The 17,495-nt window shown below is 44.9% G+C and overlaps 1 protein-coding gene across 1 annotated transcript; it reads left to right on the forward strand.

The window, feature by feature from the left end:
- The first annotated feature begins 5,958 nt into the window (after positions 1-5,958).
- On the forward strand, positions 5,959-13,682 carry Tmed3 (transmembrane p24 trafficking protein 3). The gene is made up of 3 exons (XM_032910622.1): positions 5,959-6,268; positions 7,760-8,008; positions 12,898-13,682. Exons 1-3 carry the CDS (start codon positions 6,089-6,091, stop codon positions 13,132-13,134), a joined length of 666 nt encoding a protein of 221 aa, XP_032766513.1. The 5' UTR covers positions 5,959-6,088; the 3' UTR covers positions 13,135-13,682.
- Positions 13,683-17,495: the final 3,813 nt, after the last annotated feature.

Below are 17,495 nucleotides of genomic sequence, written 5' to 3' on the forward strand. Positions count from 1 at the left end.
TTGTGCTTACAGACAGGAGCCTAGCATAACTGTCCTCTGAGGGTGCCACCCAGCAACTGACAGATATGCACAGCCAAACATTGGACGAAGGTTGGGTACTCTTATGGAAGAGTTGGGGTAAGTATTGAAGGGCCTGAAGGGGATAGGAACTCCACAGGAAGACCAACAATCAATTAAGCTGGACCCTTGGGAGCTCTCCACCAACCAAAGACTGTGCCACCAACCAAAGAGCATACATGGGGGAGGAGGGTTGCACCTAGTGCCCCACCCAGCACATATGTGCAGCTTGGTCTTCGTATGGGTTGAGAACAACTAGGGGGTGGGGGGCTATTCCAAAAGTTTGTAGCCTGACTGTGAAATCCATTCTTCAATGGGGCTGCCTTGTCTGGCCTCAGTGGGAAAGGATGCAGAGACTTAATAAGATGAGAGGCGAGGATTCCAGAGAGCCCACTCTCTCAGAAGAGAAGGGGAGAGGGGATGAGGGAGGAACTCTGTGACAGGAGGACTGGGAGAGGGCAATGTTTGGGATGTAAATAAACAAACAAACACACACATAAGAGAAAACCTTTATTGACTAGTCTATATAATGTGAGGTAGAACCATAAAAGAACCCACTTTGCTGTAAGGATCACCTTCGTAAGTGCTTTGTAGAATCTCTCTGCCCCATCTCTTCCTGATATTTTGAACAAATGCACAGCTTTTGGATGATGAAAAAAAAGTACAGCCAAACTCCATTTCAAATGGATGTTTTGCTCTCAGTGTTGGGGATTAAACCTAAAGCCTTGCACATGCTAGGCGACCACTTAGTGCAGAGATGAGTTCCCAAGGCTTCAAGCTGCATTTCAGTGAACAAGGTCAAATTCCACTGAACAAATGGGAAAAAAAAAAACAGAAATGGTCTCGTAGGGATTAAGAATGGTAAGTAACAAAGTTCATTGCTAAAGTCATGCCATAGCGGTCACCTCCCCAGGAAGCACTGCTGACACTGGTTCTCATAACCTCAGGACTCCCAATGCCATCAGTCATCTCTGTCATACTCAAGAGTCTGAACTCCTTTATGATTCATAGGCAAAAGCAACCATTTGGCAGAGCCTTTGACACACAATCATATATATGTGTTGGGTCCAGGGACCAGGGTTAGGGAATATTCCCCTTCCTTGGTTCAGCAGGAAAAGGCAGGATAGTTTCTTCTAGGCGGTAAGTGGGGTGGATGGGGAGGGGGTGAACGCCTGTATAGGTGAGGGTGAGGGGATGGGGGGTTATGGACAGGAAACTGGGAAAGGGAATAGCATTTGAAATGTAAATAAAGAAATGTATCTAATAAAAAATAAAATTTTTAAAAAAAGGATGTTTAAGGTGCTAGAGTGGTGGCTCAGAAGTTAAGGACACTTGTTGTTCTTGCAGAGGACCCAGGTTCTGTTCCCAGTAGCCATGTGGTGGCTAATAAGTATCTGTACCACCAATTCTAGGGAATATGAAGGCCTCTTCTGATTCTGTAGTCACTAGGCGCACATGTGGTGCACATACATGCAGGCAAAACATTCATACACATAAAATACAAAAAGCATTTGAGAGGACTTATTTAAAAATGCTTTGCAACTCCCAAAAGACTTGTTCTGTAGAAGCTGATAAGTCCTAGGAGAACAGCATTGGCATCAACATATCAAACACTTTGTTCAGTTTGCAAACACGTTCTATTTTCTCTATTTAGTCTGTATGGTATTACTTATAATTTCCTGCTAACACTAAGTCACTGGTGAATTTTCTATTTGCTTTAGTCAGTCTCCATGTAGTGACTGCATGGATTTATTTCTTTTTGTTGCTTTACCAGTTGACATTTAAAGAAAATGAATGCACAGTGTGTCAGGTGTTCTTACTATATTTTCATAATATTTAATCTTGGTTGATGCTTCCTCCCCAGGCTTTCTTTTCTCTCCCTCTTCTCCCTGCCCACTATTCATGCTTAAATCCTTCCACCTCCAGGACTCCTCTTTCCACTTTTGAATCACATAAGTTTTATTACAGAATGCGGATCCACACTCACCTTCAAAACCTTTTCCCTCTATTTCATGGTCCCCTTTCTAGTTTTGTGGTAGGGGATTTTGAATAGGTATGGCCCCCATAGACTCGTGTGTGAATGCTTGACCCATAGGGAGTGGCACTATTAGGAGGTGCGGTCTTCTTGGGGTAGGTGTGGTCTTGTTAAGGAAGTGTGTCACTGTGGGGGTGGGCCTTGAGGTTTCTTATATGCTCAGGCTACTCTCAATGCAGCACACAGTCTCCTAATACCTTTGGATCAAGATGTTGAACTGTCAGCTCTTTCTCCAGCACCACATCTGCCTGCACACCACCATGTCTCAACCATGACAGTAATGGACTTAACCTCTGAAACTGTAAGCCAGTCCAATTAAATGTTTTCTTTCATAAGGTTTGCCATAGTCATGTTGTCTTATCACAGCAATAAAACCTTAACTAAGACACATGGCCTCTACCTATACTCAATTCCACATAAATTCACTTATGTAAAAATTAGAAGCTGGGATCTGCCTTTGAAGGCTACCATACAGTGCTTACTTTCTGAGCATGGTTCTCTTCACTTAATATGATCTTCAGATCCACTCATATCTCTTTCTCATCAGTTGCATATATGGATACATACTGATTTCATTTCAGAATCCTAGCAGCATGCTGGAGAGTGCTCCTGCTATGTGGGGTAAGGGCAAAATGTTGCACACAGGCCATCTTGTACTGCCTGTTTCACACTAGCACACTTACTCACTCTTGGTTGAAACTGAATGAAAATCTCAATTGCAATAGTAGAGTCTTATGTTGTAACCCCAACTTCAAAGGAAAGATTTTGTGAGTGTGCATGTGTGTGTGTGTGTGTGTGTGTGTGTGTGTGTGTTGTGCAAATGTATGCGGTCTATGCTCACATCATGTGCATGTGTGTGTGTTTCTCTGTATGGGTGAATGCCAGAAGAGAGCATTAGTGTCCAGATCTGTCACTGTCTATTTTTATTCCTTTGAGAAGGAGTCTTTCAGTGACCCTGAAATCCTCCCGTTTCTGTCCCTGACAGTGATGGTGTTACAGGCATGTACATAACCATCCCCAGCTATCTTCATGTGGCTGCTGGGATCTGAAATCAGAACCGCATGCTTGCAAACAAGCATTAATACCCGCTGAGCCATTTCTCAAGCTCCAAAAAGGAATATTTAAGTGTTTATCATGAACCTTAGTCCAGTTTTAATGGATGTTAAAGTCAATAAGGAAATTATCTATTATTCCTCTGCCACTAAGAGTCTGTATCATGAACAGCTACTGAATTTTCTCATATGCCTTTTCTGCATCTATTAAGATACTAACTTTTAAGAAGGATTTCACGAGTCACCTCAGGAATAGGACAGACAGATGTTTTAGTTTTCTTTCAGATTTTTCTTAATTTTTGGACTTTTCACATATGATGAAACATAAAAATTCAAAGGTACTTTAGAGGTTTCCTAACATTACAGAATGTGCTCCTAGAGAACATTGCTATCTGTACCTGGGTCTTTTGGGATGCTTCTCTGAGTATGTCCCATAAGAAAAATAGCCTAGCCTGTACTGATTTGGCTGGTAGGAAGTCCAGCAGTCCTCTGAGGGGGAAGTGAGGATTTTAGGAAAGATAGAAAAGAAGACTCAGAGAAAAAGGTTAGAACTTGGGAGGGCTGTCCAGTCAACACTGCAGCAGCCTTGAGTTTAATTCTCTTAGGCTTCATATACTTCACAGTATCATGGGAAATAAAGCCACAAACCAGCAGAGACAATGGTTGGTGTACATTCAATATCTGTACCCATCTGGAGGCCTCCCTATTCCTGCTTGCTCCTTCCTCCAAGATTAACAGAACATTCAGCCTCTTGCCATGAGCTTCAAGTATATCCCCTCTTATTGTAGACCCTGGCCTGACTTGACTCTGCCTGATAGGCAGGCTTTCACAGAAGCAGGCAAAATGGCTCCAAACACTAGCCTACTAGTGTGAGAGAATGCTTGGAAGAGAAAAAGGCATTAGAGCCGATAATCTGTATCTGCCTCAGACATGCCAGTGGGGTTATCATGCTCAGCCCAGTCCAGATGAGCGTAGCATGGGCAAATCCAGGGAAGACTGCCTGAAGCTCAACTGCCCAGCTGACCCATAAAATCATGGGGACTACAAATCGTCACTGGAGCAAGCTGCTGACACACAGAAAAAGTGAACAAAGACAAGCGGCACTGAGTTAACATCCTGGGCTCCTTATCAAATAGGAACAAACTTATTTGTTAAAAGACATGGCTGCTAGGGAGGATGGGTAAATATAAACTGGGTAGCTGGGGGACACTGTGTCAGGTACACTGTTAGTGACAAGCGAGTGGTTGCTGTTGTGTACACTAAAGCTAGCATTTCCTTTTAGTTTTTAGTTTCCATGCTGAGTCCTAGTAGTATTTTTTCCCTTGGGCATTCCCTGTTTGAGCCAGCTTCCTGGCAGTGTCTATGCTGGCTTCCACCTAATCACATTACCTTGACTAGTGCCCCCTAGTGGTAACACCTCTCCTAAAATAGTACAGTAGGCACCGCCTGATCACTGTCTGCTAAGGCAATAATTTACTTTTTAAAAATAGGCCGTATGTGTAGTTTGCTGCTTCTGTCTGCTTCAGTTTAAAGAGCTGTGAAATCAGGCCTCCCCCTTTGAACTTACAGAGGTTCTTCCTCTGACCCTCCCCACCCCCTGTCCCCATCCAGAACTTAATGTAACAGACACTTCATATGTAACCTGCAGGAACTCCTGTTTTTTTTGTTTTTGTTTATTTTTCTTCACTTGATTCTTCCAGTTAGATGATTGTAACTTTCACATCTTCAAATATTCTTCATTAAAAACGTTAAGAGCACGAGGGGAGATGGCTCACTGGGTGAGAACACTTCTAGAGGATCCTAGTTTGGGTCCCAGAAGCCTCATCAGATGAATGACAACTGCCAGCAATTTTAGCTCCAGAGGCTCCACCCTGCACTCATATATACATACTCATATTCACATATGTGTAGACACAAAATCGAAAATAAGAAGTGTTAAATAATGTTAAATAGAACAGGCAGGGAAGGAGCTTCAAGGCACACCACTCAACACCTCTTTCACATCTAGCACAGAGGCAGTACATGTTATTAATAATTATAGGTGCTATTTCACAACTTAGAGTGTTTTCACACACATTAGCTCCTTGATACAGGATCCAATATGGCCAGTGGCAGTGTATGCCAATCTTATCTTTGTGGTAGTGAAATTCTTTGCTAAAATCAAGATTCACTATATCTAATAATGTTCTACTGAAATAAAATATTTATTTAGTAGCAAATATCATAACACATATTTTCTTTGTTTATGGGACTATGGTGGATATATATGTATATATATGTGATATATACATATACATACACACACACACACACACACATATATATATATATCTTAGGGCAGTAGTCATGAATAAGACAGTAAATCAACTTGTCTTTCAATACTTTTGAGAAGTTAAAGGGGATGACAGATTCTCCCTGAAAGAATTTTCAATGGGACCCGAATGCGAAAACATAACTGAAATCCTTTAGATGCTTTTATTTTCACAAGGGAGGCTGTGTGAACACTTCTTCACCTTAGGTAGGAGAGGGGAATGAAGAGTCCATCACCTTCCTTCCCTGCGTTTCCTTTTTAGTTCATCTATCTGGCCCTCCTAACTACCAGGTGTGTTCTCTCCGTCCCGGATTTCTCGGGAGCCGTGGCGGACACACTAAGTGACAGCAAGTCAGAAACAGACTTAGAAGCCCAATGGTTTCTGACTACAAGAGCTGGAAGAACACACCCGCGTCCAACCTGGCAGCCGGCACACATACGGCTTAAGCTCAGTGATGCGCAGGCGCAGCAGGAGGAAAGGATGCCGCCCACCACTCCGGTGTGCGGCTGCGCACAGAATGCTGCCACCCGGAACCGCTGTGCTGAGCTCGCGCCACGTCTCTTCGGAGGGGCCCCTCCCCTCTGCCTGCTGTCGCTGCACCGGAGCCTAGAGAGGACCAGGCCCAGAGCATCATGGGCAACGAGGTTCCGCGCGCTTCATCCTTCCAGATGCTGCTGCTGCTGCTGCTCTTGCTCCTGCTCCGGGCCGAGCGACTGCGGGGCGCTGAGCTCACCTTCGAGCTGCCGGACAACGCCAAGCAGTGCTTCCACGAAGAGGTGGAGCAGGGCGTGAAGTTCTCTCTGGATTACCAGGTGCGGCCCTAGCCGCGTCTTACCGGGCTACTGGTGCGCCGCCAACCGGAGAGACCAAGATTAGCCACCAAAGGCTGAGGGGGTCGGGGATAACCCTAGACCGGTTGACTTCTCCGTGAAAAGAAACGTTTGTATCTGTCAGAGCCCTCCGTAAGTGAGCCAGGAGGTTTGGGGACTTAGGCAGGCTACAGGTGAGCGCCCAGGATGGGGAAGCTTGTTGCCGCCCCCTGTCGCCCCCTGCAGAATTGACCAGAATGACCTTCCCAGGTCCCTTCGACTCTGTGAACACCTGTATTAATTAGCTGGACACAGGCTGATAGTCTTTCTCAACTGTTTCTTGGGCTGCATGACTTTCAGTGCTGAAGTTAGCTATACATTTACAGTTGGAGTTGGGGTGAGATAGTTGGAATGATTAAGGGGTTTTTGGAAAGGAGGGTTCAACGCAGACTTCGAACCCTGGCAGTGTATACTTGAGGAGAGTCACACACACACACACACACACACACACACACACACACACACACACACACACCCTCCCCAATGATGTGGCTTGCCTCTTTGCTTCCCATATGGCTCTGCAAAGTCAGGTCCTGCACTTTTGTCTCCGTAGACAGATCTCATAGCTAACAGTTGCTTTGGTAAAGGCTCTATCCCCTAGGCTTAATGAGCCGGTCTAGGGTCCGAGGAATGAGTGAGCACGGTAAAGCAAGACTTCTAGAAATGAGGTGACACAGGCAGCCCAATTGTGTGCAGTGAACAGCCCTTCGATGGCAGAAGCTCTGGAGGTTGCTTCTGCTCGAAGACAATTCCATGTATGATGGAATCATGAGACCCCTATCATATTGTATCTGTGGACACCATGCAAAGTGTGCGTTTATTCCTGCCTCAGCCCAGGCTGCCTAAGACAACAACAGCGTTCTGGATGTGCCCAGCGAGGCTCCAGAAGCCGTTGAGCATTCCCCATCAGTGGGTGAAGTCTATAATCACCAAGGAGATAAGCCCCTGGGCATGTCTGTGGAGGGGTTTCTAGATTAGATTGAAGTGGGAAGGGCCACACCCTAATTTGGAGTAAAATTGTTCTTAGGGCTGGGGTTCCAGGCTGAATTAAAAGGAGGAAACCAGTTGAATACTAGCGTTCACCTCTCTGCTTCCTGACTCCGGATGCCGTATGATCAGTCCCCCGCAGCCTTCATGCTCCAGACACCGTGCCATCTCCATGATGAACTATGCCCTCAGATTTATTTGTGAGCCAAAATAAACTCTTCTTTCCTTGAATGGCTTTTGTCAAATGTTTTTGTCCCAGTATCTAGAAAAACACTGAGTACAGTGGTCACTGCCCCTAATTTAACTGTTCAAGCTCACAGTGCCGTGGCATCTGTGTTGGAAAATGGTGAGGGTTAAATTATAGGAGGCTTAGTGTGGTCCCTGTTACGGTCAGCATTCAAAGTAATGGTTGCCTCCCTGTAACTGCACACTTCTTGTGGTTGTCAGGTTATCACCGGAGGCCACTACGATGTGGACTGCTATGTGGAAGACCCCATGGGCAATATCATCTACAGGGAGACCAAGAAGCAGTATGACAGCTTCACGTACAAGACGGAGGTCAAGGGCGTTTACCGGTTCTGCTTCAGTAACGAGTTCTCCACTTTCTCTCACAAGACTGTCTACTTTGACTTCCAAGTGGGTGACGAGCCCCCCATTCTCCCAGACATGGGGAATAGGGTCACAGCTCTCACTCAGGTGAGTGAACATGACAGGAATAGGGGAGCCCTGCTCTCAGCATGTTCCTGCTTTTTTGTCCTTGTCCTGGCGGGTGAACCAGATCACCATCTAGCTGTAAGAGATATTTCTGGTCTCCTGTTTCTAGTCAGAGCCCTCTCATATCTGACGCTTTTCCTCTCCACCCTTCCAACTGTCTTTTCCTGGCACAGCACCTCTTTCAAACTTCTGTCATGTACCTGTCTGTTGTGTGATATGCTCAGATCATGAAGACCAAAGTCCTGCCTCAGGAGTGTGTCGGTGAGGCTAAGACAAGTTGCTATAACAAACCCATACGTCAGTGCCTAGCACACTGGGAGTTTCTTCCCGGGATAGTTTGGAAAAGGTTGGATAAATTACTTGGGAATTTAGGCTCTGTTTGTTTGTTTTGTTTCTTAAATTCTCACTTCTTCTTCATATTTTCTTTTTCTCCCTTTCCCCTTTCTTGTTATCTCTCTATCTCTTCTTTCCTTTCCTTTCTTTTCTTTTCTGAACTTAGGGCCTTGTGCTTGCTAAGCACATGCTCTACCACAGAACTATGTTCTGAGCCTCAAGGCTCTTTCTTACCATCCTTCTCCCTTCTCTTAGGCTTCAGACTTCTCTGTCTCTGGATACCAATGAGAGGCAGAAACGAGAAAGGCCCAGTTGTCCCCCTCAAAGCCTTGGTGGTTGTAACACACACAGTACTTCCACTCATGTTCCTTTGGTGACCACCTGTGTATTAAGTCAGGAGAGGGCAGCTATGAAGTACAGTTTCTGAACAACAAATCCCCATTGTGGAGGAGAAGTCCAGGCAGCTTTGGAGGATGGGTAGTTCCCAGTGACGCCCCATGGCTCTCAAGATTATTGACTAATCCCAGCCTCCAACTGCAGTCTCCCTCTTTCCTCCCACACCTCGGCTGGGCTTCCCAAGAGCCAGGACCCTGATATCTCTCTACCTTCATGTGCTTAATACCTCAGTGTAGGAGGCACTCCTTCCACCCAAAGGAGTTCACCAAACACTCATCTGATGACTGATCACCATGGCCTGGGGAACCTGTAAGACAGGAATAACCATCTTATTTCACTACCAAAGCCAGGATGTCTCAAATCTCTAAGGCCAGTCTTCCCTACTGTGTGCTCTCTGTTCTATATCTCTGTGGCGCATGCCCAGTCTTTTACCGTCTCGGGACAGTTAGAGAATAGAGATGCGTTGCCCAGTACAATACCCACTATGCACCTCTGGCTATTTAAATAGAAGATCCAGCTGAAGGGATAGGTTGTTCTGTGGGTCACTGATGAAACCATGGAAGTTTAAGGAATCCCTTTTGTACCAGTGAGAGAAAGTGAGAGAGAAAAGGTTAAGTTAGAGCAACAGAGAAAGCCTTTCTCGGAGCTTCAGTTTCAGTGTGATTCTGTTGCAGTGAGGAGGGCAGGTGGAGTTTGTAAAGTTCCTCTTTCACCAGCCCATTTTTACTCAGTATCATATGGTTCCCCTTTTAGCCAATGCCTGCTTTCCCACATCCCCCGAAACAACTAACTGAAATGTTGTGGTCACAAGCCTTGTGGTAGACTAGCGTCAGTGGAGACCCCAGTGGATGGGAGGTAGCATGCATTTAAGGTAGGGGGGTACTCTCGAGTGTGTGTCACTGTTGGTGACGTACTGCTTTGGGGACGGCGTAGGCCATGTGTCCTAATCATGTGCTATGGTTGATATATGTCCCCCCACTCCAAGGGTCCATGTGCTGGAGGCTTGTCTCCAGTTAGCAGTATCAAGAGGTGGTGGACCCATGCTGAAGTGTCAGGCTAGGGCCAAGGTCAGAGGAGTTCCCACTCAGTGGACCTGGTGACCACCAGGTTTCCGAGTGTGCTGTGACAGAGCTGAGCTTAGAGAGTGGATTTCTAACTCTGAGAACCAAAGGAGCCATACCCTGGCTCTTCAAAACAGAATACCTGTGGATTTATATAAATGAAAGCATGTGTGTGTTTGCACCTACTTATATGTATACACACATATATGCACATACACAGCCTGTGGCTGAAGAACACACACCACCCATGTATGTGTCTATCCACTTTTCCTTCTAATGCTCTTCTTTTTCCATAAGTTCTCTGACTTTAGACTCCCCCCAAGCCCCTCCTAGCCAGCACAGGGGCCTTAATGAAGATCATCTTCTCTGACAGTGCTGTGTCAACTGTAGGGCTGTCTGGAAGTAGAGAGTGAGGAGCAGCAAGTTCCTGAATATTGCTTTGGTCTCTGGGAAGGAAGAGGCCTCTTCTGCTAGACCGTGGAGGTGTCTTTTGTAACCACTTTCTTTTTTGGCTGTGTTTACTTTGTTATTAATGTATACTTTTTCTGTAAGGACTTTTTTTGAGTTTATTCTTCCTATACTTCTTTTGCTTGCTTAAATTAGCATTCTACACTACTTTTCAATCTTTTATTATTTTGATTTTTTTTTTTTTCTTTTTTTTTTGAGCTGGGGACCGAACCCAGGGCCTTGCGCTTCCTAGGTAAGCGCTCTACCACTGAGCTAAATCCCCAGCCCTATTATTTTGATTTTTATAATCGTCATAGAAATACTCTTCAACTCTTGCTACTGAACTTCTGAGACTACATCATAGTTTATCCTATTATACTGCATGCAGCAGAGCTCCAGGCACTTGAACCCGACTGGGATGGCGAGGGATTGAAGAAAAGACAAACACATTAGACACACAGGAAGAAAAGCTGGATCGGGTGGTCTGGGCTCACTCACTGATGGAGAAGTTCCAGCTCCCTGGAAGGTCAGGGTGTTCTGTACAGTTGAACAGGGAGGTGCATATAGCTGTACAAGGAGGTTCAGTTACTAATCAGATAAACAAGGAGCAGAGTTGTCACACAACGATCAGTTACACAGCCGGACAAGGAGGCAGACTTAGTCAATCTTGACAGACGCAGCCTCTGTAAGGCACAAACTCTAGGCTGTAAAGATCTGAGGGGGAAACCTGCAATGGAGATTTTCTGCATAGACTATCAACATTTTCTCCACATTTGCACCAGGACCATGAAGGAAGGCTTTGCCATTTCTCTGAGCTTAGCCCGTTTTCTTATGGGTCTAAGGCAGTAGTTTTCAACCTTCCTACTGCTTTAATGTAGTTCTCATGATGTGATAACCCCAACCATAAATTTTTTTTTCATTGCTACTTTATAACAGTAATTTTGTTACAGTTACGAATCATAATGTAAATATCTGAAATTTCTGATGGTTTTAGGCAACCCCTGTGTAAAAGTCCTTTGACCACCAAAGGGGTTGAGACCCACGGGTTGAGAACCACTGGCCTAAGGCATTGGCATCCTTGATGGCCATGCCCATGTCCAAGTAGAGCACACTCACTTAGGACTTCCTTTTCTCAGGGCTTCCTCCACTACACCATTAACATTAATCAATTCCAGTTTGCATCTCTGGTTTAACAGATTTATTATTTTACGTGTATGATTACTTGCCTATGTGTATAGCTGTACACCAAAGAGCAGCCAGTGCCTTAGGTGTCTCCATGAGCCATTTGTCGAGTCCCATTATTATTGTATCTTGTGAGCCAATGGGTTTAATTAGTTATGATTACTTCTAGCCATTGTTAGGAGCATGGGTAAAGGTTATTTATTGGAGCATGAATAACTTACCATTTGCTGTGCCTCTCGCAGCAACAATTAACTGCTGTAGATCCTCAGTAAGAGGCTGGGTCTTGTGACTCTTTCCTCCATGACAAGGTTGACAAGCCCAGTCTTGTGCAGGTAATCACAGTGCTAGAGTAAGGACTCATGCTGTTTAGCAGGCCTGATGTGTTAGCTGTCTGTTACCACAGACGTGGTGGCTGGATGTCACACCCATCTCTCACCTCACAACTCTGGGAGCAGAGTCTGAGCAGGTTCACTGGTCCTCTCCTCATAGTCTTAGAGAGCTAAGATTCGATTGTTGTTGACCTGCTTGTGTGAGAAGAGGAATTGTCTGCGTTCTTATTAGTGGTGATTGGCCTGATTCCCTTAGCCATATGGCCAAGGACCCTGTTTCATTGACAACCATTATGCTGTCTGCCACATGAGACATTTTACTGATTTTTGTAGGATTTTCTTCTTTGTTCCAGCTAGAGAAAGAATCTCTACTGTAAGGGGTCGTGTGAGTAGATCCAGCTGCAGTATCACCCCCCTCTCTGTCTTAAGGTCAGCTGTTCCAAGTAACATTGTAACCACAGGAATGGTGGCTCCCCATGTCTTAAATTCCTGGGTAGGGAGCAAGGACCAGTGGTGGTGGTGGTGTTGCAGATGTTTGCAGAGATCTGCCTACAACATAGACTGTTTTAGCAGGCATAAGAAACTGTGAAGTTAGGTGTGAGCGTGTGCGTGTATGTGCATGGTCGTGTGTTCACACATGTTTGTGTTTAGACATGAAACTGTAGGCATCCAGTATGCAGTAGAATAAGCAGTGGATTCAAAGTTCAGCATAAAGGAGTCTAGTTCCCCCGGCTTGTTAGTCATGTGCCTCAAGCAGTTCGTCTAGCCTCTTTGAGCTCGGTTTCTTTATTAGTGAGGATAAGTAAGCCATGATCTGGTTGTCCTTGACCGAGGTGGTGATTGTGTCTGTCAGGGCATTGTGAGGATGAAATGAAGAGACACAGGATAGGGCTTACACTGATAGGCTGATTCTGTCACTTACTAAACTTAAGTATTGAATAAGTTTCTTTCTTTGAGCTCCCCCTAGGTTTTCTGCAGGATTGTAAAACCACATAAAGTGCTTAACATAGACCGTCAGAGGCACCAGTGGCTGATACCTAGGATTTTGCAGTAAGCATTGGCTGCTGGATTCTACGCTGCCTGACTTACGGTTAGCAACTGACAACTTTTTCTTCCTGCCTAGATGGAGTCTGCCTGTGTAACGATTCATGAGGCTCTGAAGACTGTGATCGACTCCCAGACACATTACCGACTGCGGGAGGCTCAGGACCGAGCCCGAGCTGAAGACCTTAATAGTCGAGTGTCTTACTGGTCTGTAGGAGAGACTATCGCCCTGTTTGTGGTCAGCTTCAGCCAGGTGCTACTGCTGAAAAGCTTCTTTACAGAAAAACGACCCATTAACAGAGCTGTCCACTCCTAACCCTGCAGTTCCTCCCCACTGCCCCCTCAGGAGGTCTCGGGCTCCTGCAGGGATGGCGGTGTGACACAGGGTGAAGGGAGAGCTACAAGGAGACCAAAGGCCACACTTCGTTGTTTGTGCACATATCTGATCCTTGCACTCCAGCAACTGAAGCTCAGAGCCCAGTAATCTGATTGTATTGTGTGTGTAACATTGGCCAAAAATGTTTACGGGTCAGACTAGGGATTGGCCACTATGGGGGGGCAGTGATCCAGTCTGAGGGAGAACGCCAAGGACCCGGGCCTCCAGGGCAGCTTAGGGTCCTGCCACTACTCCATGATACATCAGTCATTAGATTGCTGTATCCTCTTCCACCTCGAGGAGAAAGGAACCCTGAGTTCATGCCTGCCCTTCATGGGCCTCTCTATACCTGAGGAAAGCAGGTCTAACCTGGAAGCAGTAGGGTCAGATATACAACCAGGACCCAAATAGTGAGTGAGTGCCCTTGGTTATCTATGTCTCCTGGAGGCAGAACTGTGCTAATAAAAACCAAGTTTGAGCACTCTGGAGTGGTGCGCCTCTATTTCTTTTTCTGAAAGGAACTTCTAGCTTGATAGGGAGCACGGGTGTGCATGTAAACAGTGTGGTGGAGAAAGTGGATGGGCTGGAGCTGTTTATAGTATGGATAAAGATGTTGAGAGGACCCAGTGAACCATGCCCCTCCCAAGGGAATGGCAGTAGGAAGACCCCCTTCCCATTCCTGTCACTCAGCAGGCTGCACATACATGGTTTCCTCTGTGGCAACAACCAAGCCCTATGTGCATCATCTGCTGCCTCATTTCTTGTTAATCAGATGTCATCTTTCAATTTAGGGCAGCACCGTCATATTTGCTGCAATGTCCTTCCATTAGGAAGGAATTAATGTACACTTACGGAGTACGGTGGGTCTGGGAGGAAGATAGGATGTCCATCTGAAGGAAAGCTAGCTAGGAAGTGGCAATCCAAGCTGACCGGAACATGCTGAGAAAGAACAATCCTTTGAGAAGCTGGCTTGGAAACCTTACCTCTCAGTTTGATTGAAGGTTTGTTTTTTTATGTGCTTTCGGTGTTATTTTGTCTCTTATTTTGAATTTAAGTACTCTATATCTAAAAGATTATTTATTAGACTATGGGGCAGAGTGAGAAACACTAAACTTTCACGTTTCTGCTGCTTAGATCGACAGTACACGTGAGCTCAGACTGACAGAGCGTACTCGAGCTGCTACTTCTTGGTTCTGTTTTGGAGCCATTCTTGCTACGTAGCTCAGGTTAGCCCCCAACTCTCAGTGCCCCTGAGATCTGTTTTAACCGATATACACCACCAACCACATCTGGCTTTAATGTGTACTTCTACATTTCTACATTCCCTAGCTGCATGCCCCTTGCCAGCCTCAGCTTCTGTGGGAACCACCAGCTTGAACATAGAGTCCTTCAGTCACTGAGGAGTCTAGGGAGTCAAGGCCATTACTGTAATACAGCTTTTCATATCTCATTGAGAAAGAGAATGTTCTCTAACTTTTAGAAAAAACAAACAAGAGGATTGCTAGCTTTCCCTACTTTATTAATATAACTATTTAATTGTCAAGAACACAGACTAAGGGAGACACTGTCCCATTCATTCAGTTTTGGATAATGTTTGCCATGAAATGTACAGGGTTTTTTTTTTATTGTTTGCCAAATACTTTTGAGCACTTATATACTAATAAATTTAATAATTACCTAGTCCCAAAGACATACTTTTTAACCCACTGAGTTATACATTGTTGATGAAGCAACATTTAAAATGAAAGTCCTTTAAATAGAGAAATCTGATAGGAGGCTGCAAATAAGAATTTCAAACACAGAGGCGGTGTGGTGTGTAGGAGAGATGAACGGGAAAGTGAGTTTAGGGAGGAAAAGGGAAGATGGAAAGTCTGAGCACACACTGGGTAATGGATCGCAGGTCCCTTTGATGCCTTTTGATGTATCCAGTAATCAGAACCACTAATGTATTAGTGCTTAAACAGTGTCTCTCAGAGCCCTGTATTCCTTACAAAAGGTTTTAGACACAAATTTTAAAATATGAGAGGCCTTATGGTTTCTCCAGCCTTCTTTGGGTATTCACAAAAAAAGACTGGAAGGTCCTCCCTCACTTCAAGCCCCTGGGGAAGACTCCTATTTCACATGCACAAGGAGATGCTCAATGTTGCATTTGAGTAGGAAATACTCAGTTGGTTTGGCCCTTTGGGGTTTGAAGCCAGGTCTGACGTGCATCGTTGTGTCATCAAGGACAAGATGATGATAAGCTGCTTATTGAACTGTCCTTGTTGGTGATGTGGACATGAGAGAGTGTTCTGTTTGGACAGGGACTTCAGTCATATGCATCATTATCAAGCAGAGTTCACTCTCTTCCAGCAAAATCTATTTGAGTTTAAGCTTGGATGCTGCTGGCAGGTGGATCTTAAAGGCACAGCTGTTATCAGCTTACCCAGGAGACTGAGAATCCCTATGGGAAGAGAACGAAGATTTCTGACTTCCTTTGAGGGTTAGTATTCCCAAGGGGAGAAGAGGCTTTTCAGAACTGAGGGCTGGGTACACAGAAGGTATGGGTTGGCACTTTCAGGAACTTGTGTCAAAGTCCTGAGGGACACAGAGGAGGGAGAAGAAGTGGGAGTGAGGGAAACAGGTGAGAAATCCAGTGAAATATGATGTGCTTCATACCATAGATTTCAGAAACAAGTGGAGCTTCTGCAGGGTCATCTTTAAGAGTCCTTATGAATTTGGACAATTTGGGACTGCCCTCTGTGGTGCTGATTCTGGCTGCCCTGGGACATAGCCCTGTGCCAGCCAGACTACTGCAGTGTGCTATGAAAGAGCTGTAACATTTGAGGCTCAAGTATCACTGCTGTCAGACACCCTCCACAGGACCACCCCGAGTAGACATTTGTTAAAATAAATTTTTTCTTTCTAAACAGGGTCATAAGCCTCCTGCCAGTTATCAAATTAGTATATATGTCTTCGTTAGGGTTTCCATTGCTGTGAAGAGACACCATGACCAAGGCAACTCTTACAAAGGAAAACATTTAATTGGGGCTGGTTTACAGTGTCAGAGGTTCAGTCTATTATCATCATGGTGAGAAACATAGCAGAGTACAGGCAAACATGGTGCTGGAGGAACTGAGAGTTTTATATCTCGATTTGAAGGCAGCCAGAAGAAAACTATCTTCTGTAGGCAGCAGGGAAGAGTGTGGAGCTTAGACAGGAACCCTCCAAGGCCCACCTACACAATGACACACTTCCTCCAACAAGGCCACACTTCCTAATCATGCCACTTCCCATGGGTCAAGAATATTCAAACCACCACAATATGTTAAAGGTTTTATTGTATTCCCGAATCAGTAGGGAGTCTAGTTTCATAATGGTTCAAAAGAGATCTCGAAGAACAGACATTGATTCAGAGCTGTGAGCTAGCACTAAGACATTGAGACAAACGAGTCTGTAACCTAGGAGGATGTGCTGGATAGAGAAGACAGCAGTTGCAAAAATAGCTCAAGGTTAGAAGGTCAAATCTTGAATTAGATGATCCGAAGGAATATACAAAAATCTAGAGGTTTTATTTTTGTTGTTCGTTTGCTTTAAACATATTCTTTCCATCTCAAAATCTAAAGGGGCCACTGAATTATCACCACCCATTCTCCCAACCAACTGATGGCCTTTTTTTTCTAAGAAGATCCCATGTGTTTGAAGGTTAAGTAAGACTTCAAAGCTGTAGAAATATAGGAATGAAGTTGTAAATGGTTTACAGAATTGTTGGCTACTTTTCTGACATTCAAAGGCAAGGAAGCAGCTCCTGTCAACTGTCTCTAGTGTACGCTGCTTCCTTTGGAATTTGCTTCAATAGCAGCTTTTAAAAGTCATGTTTTTTCGATCGTCAAGATGGCTCACTAGGTAAAAGTGCTTGCTTTTTGAAACTGAGTTCAATCCCTGGGACTCACAGGGTAGAGGGAGAAAATGGACGACTTTAGGGGTTGTTCTCTGAACTCCACATGTGTGTCATAACATGTTTATGACCCCAGTGTGTGTTCTCTCTCTCTCCCTCCCTCTCACTCCCCCTCTTCCTCTACCTTTCCCCCCTCTCCTTCTTATCTCTTCATGCACATGTGTACACTCACTCTTAAAAACAAACTGAATATGTAAATGATTTAAAAGCCATCTTGGCAATTGTTACCATAGCAATGCAGAATAGGTTGAAGTGGGGTGGGTGTTTTGTGTCATACAAGAGGAAGAAAAAGTCACGACCCTCTCTAAGATCATTATGCAACTTTCTGAATATAACCTGACTTATTATACAGTGTGCCTTCAAG

Source organism: Rattus rattus, chromosome 8 (assembly GCF_011064425.1).
Source record: "Rattus rattus isolate New Zealand chromosome 8, Rrattus_CSIRO_v1, whole genome shotgun sequence".
Lineage (NCBI taxonomy): Eukaryota > Metazoa > Chordata > Mammalia > Rodentia > Muridae > Rattus > Rattus rattus.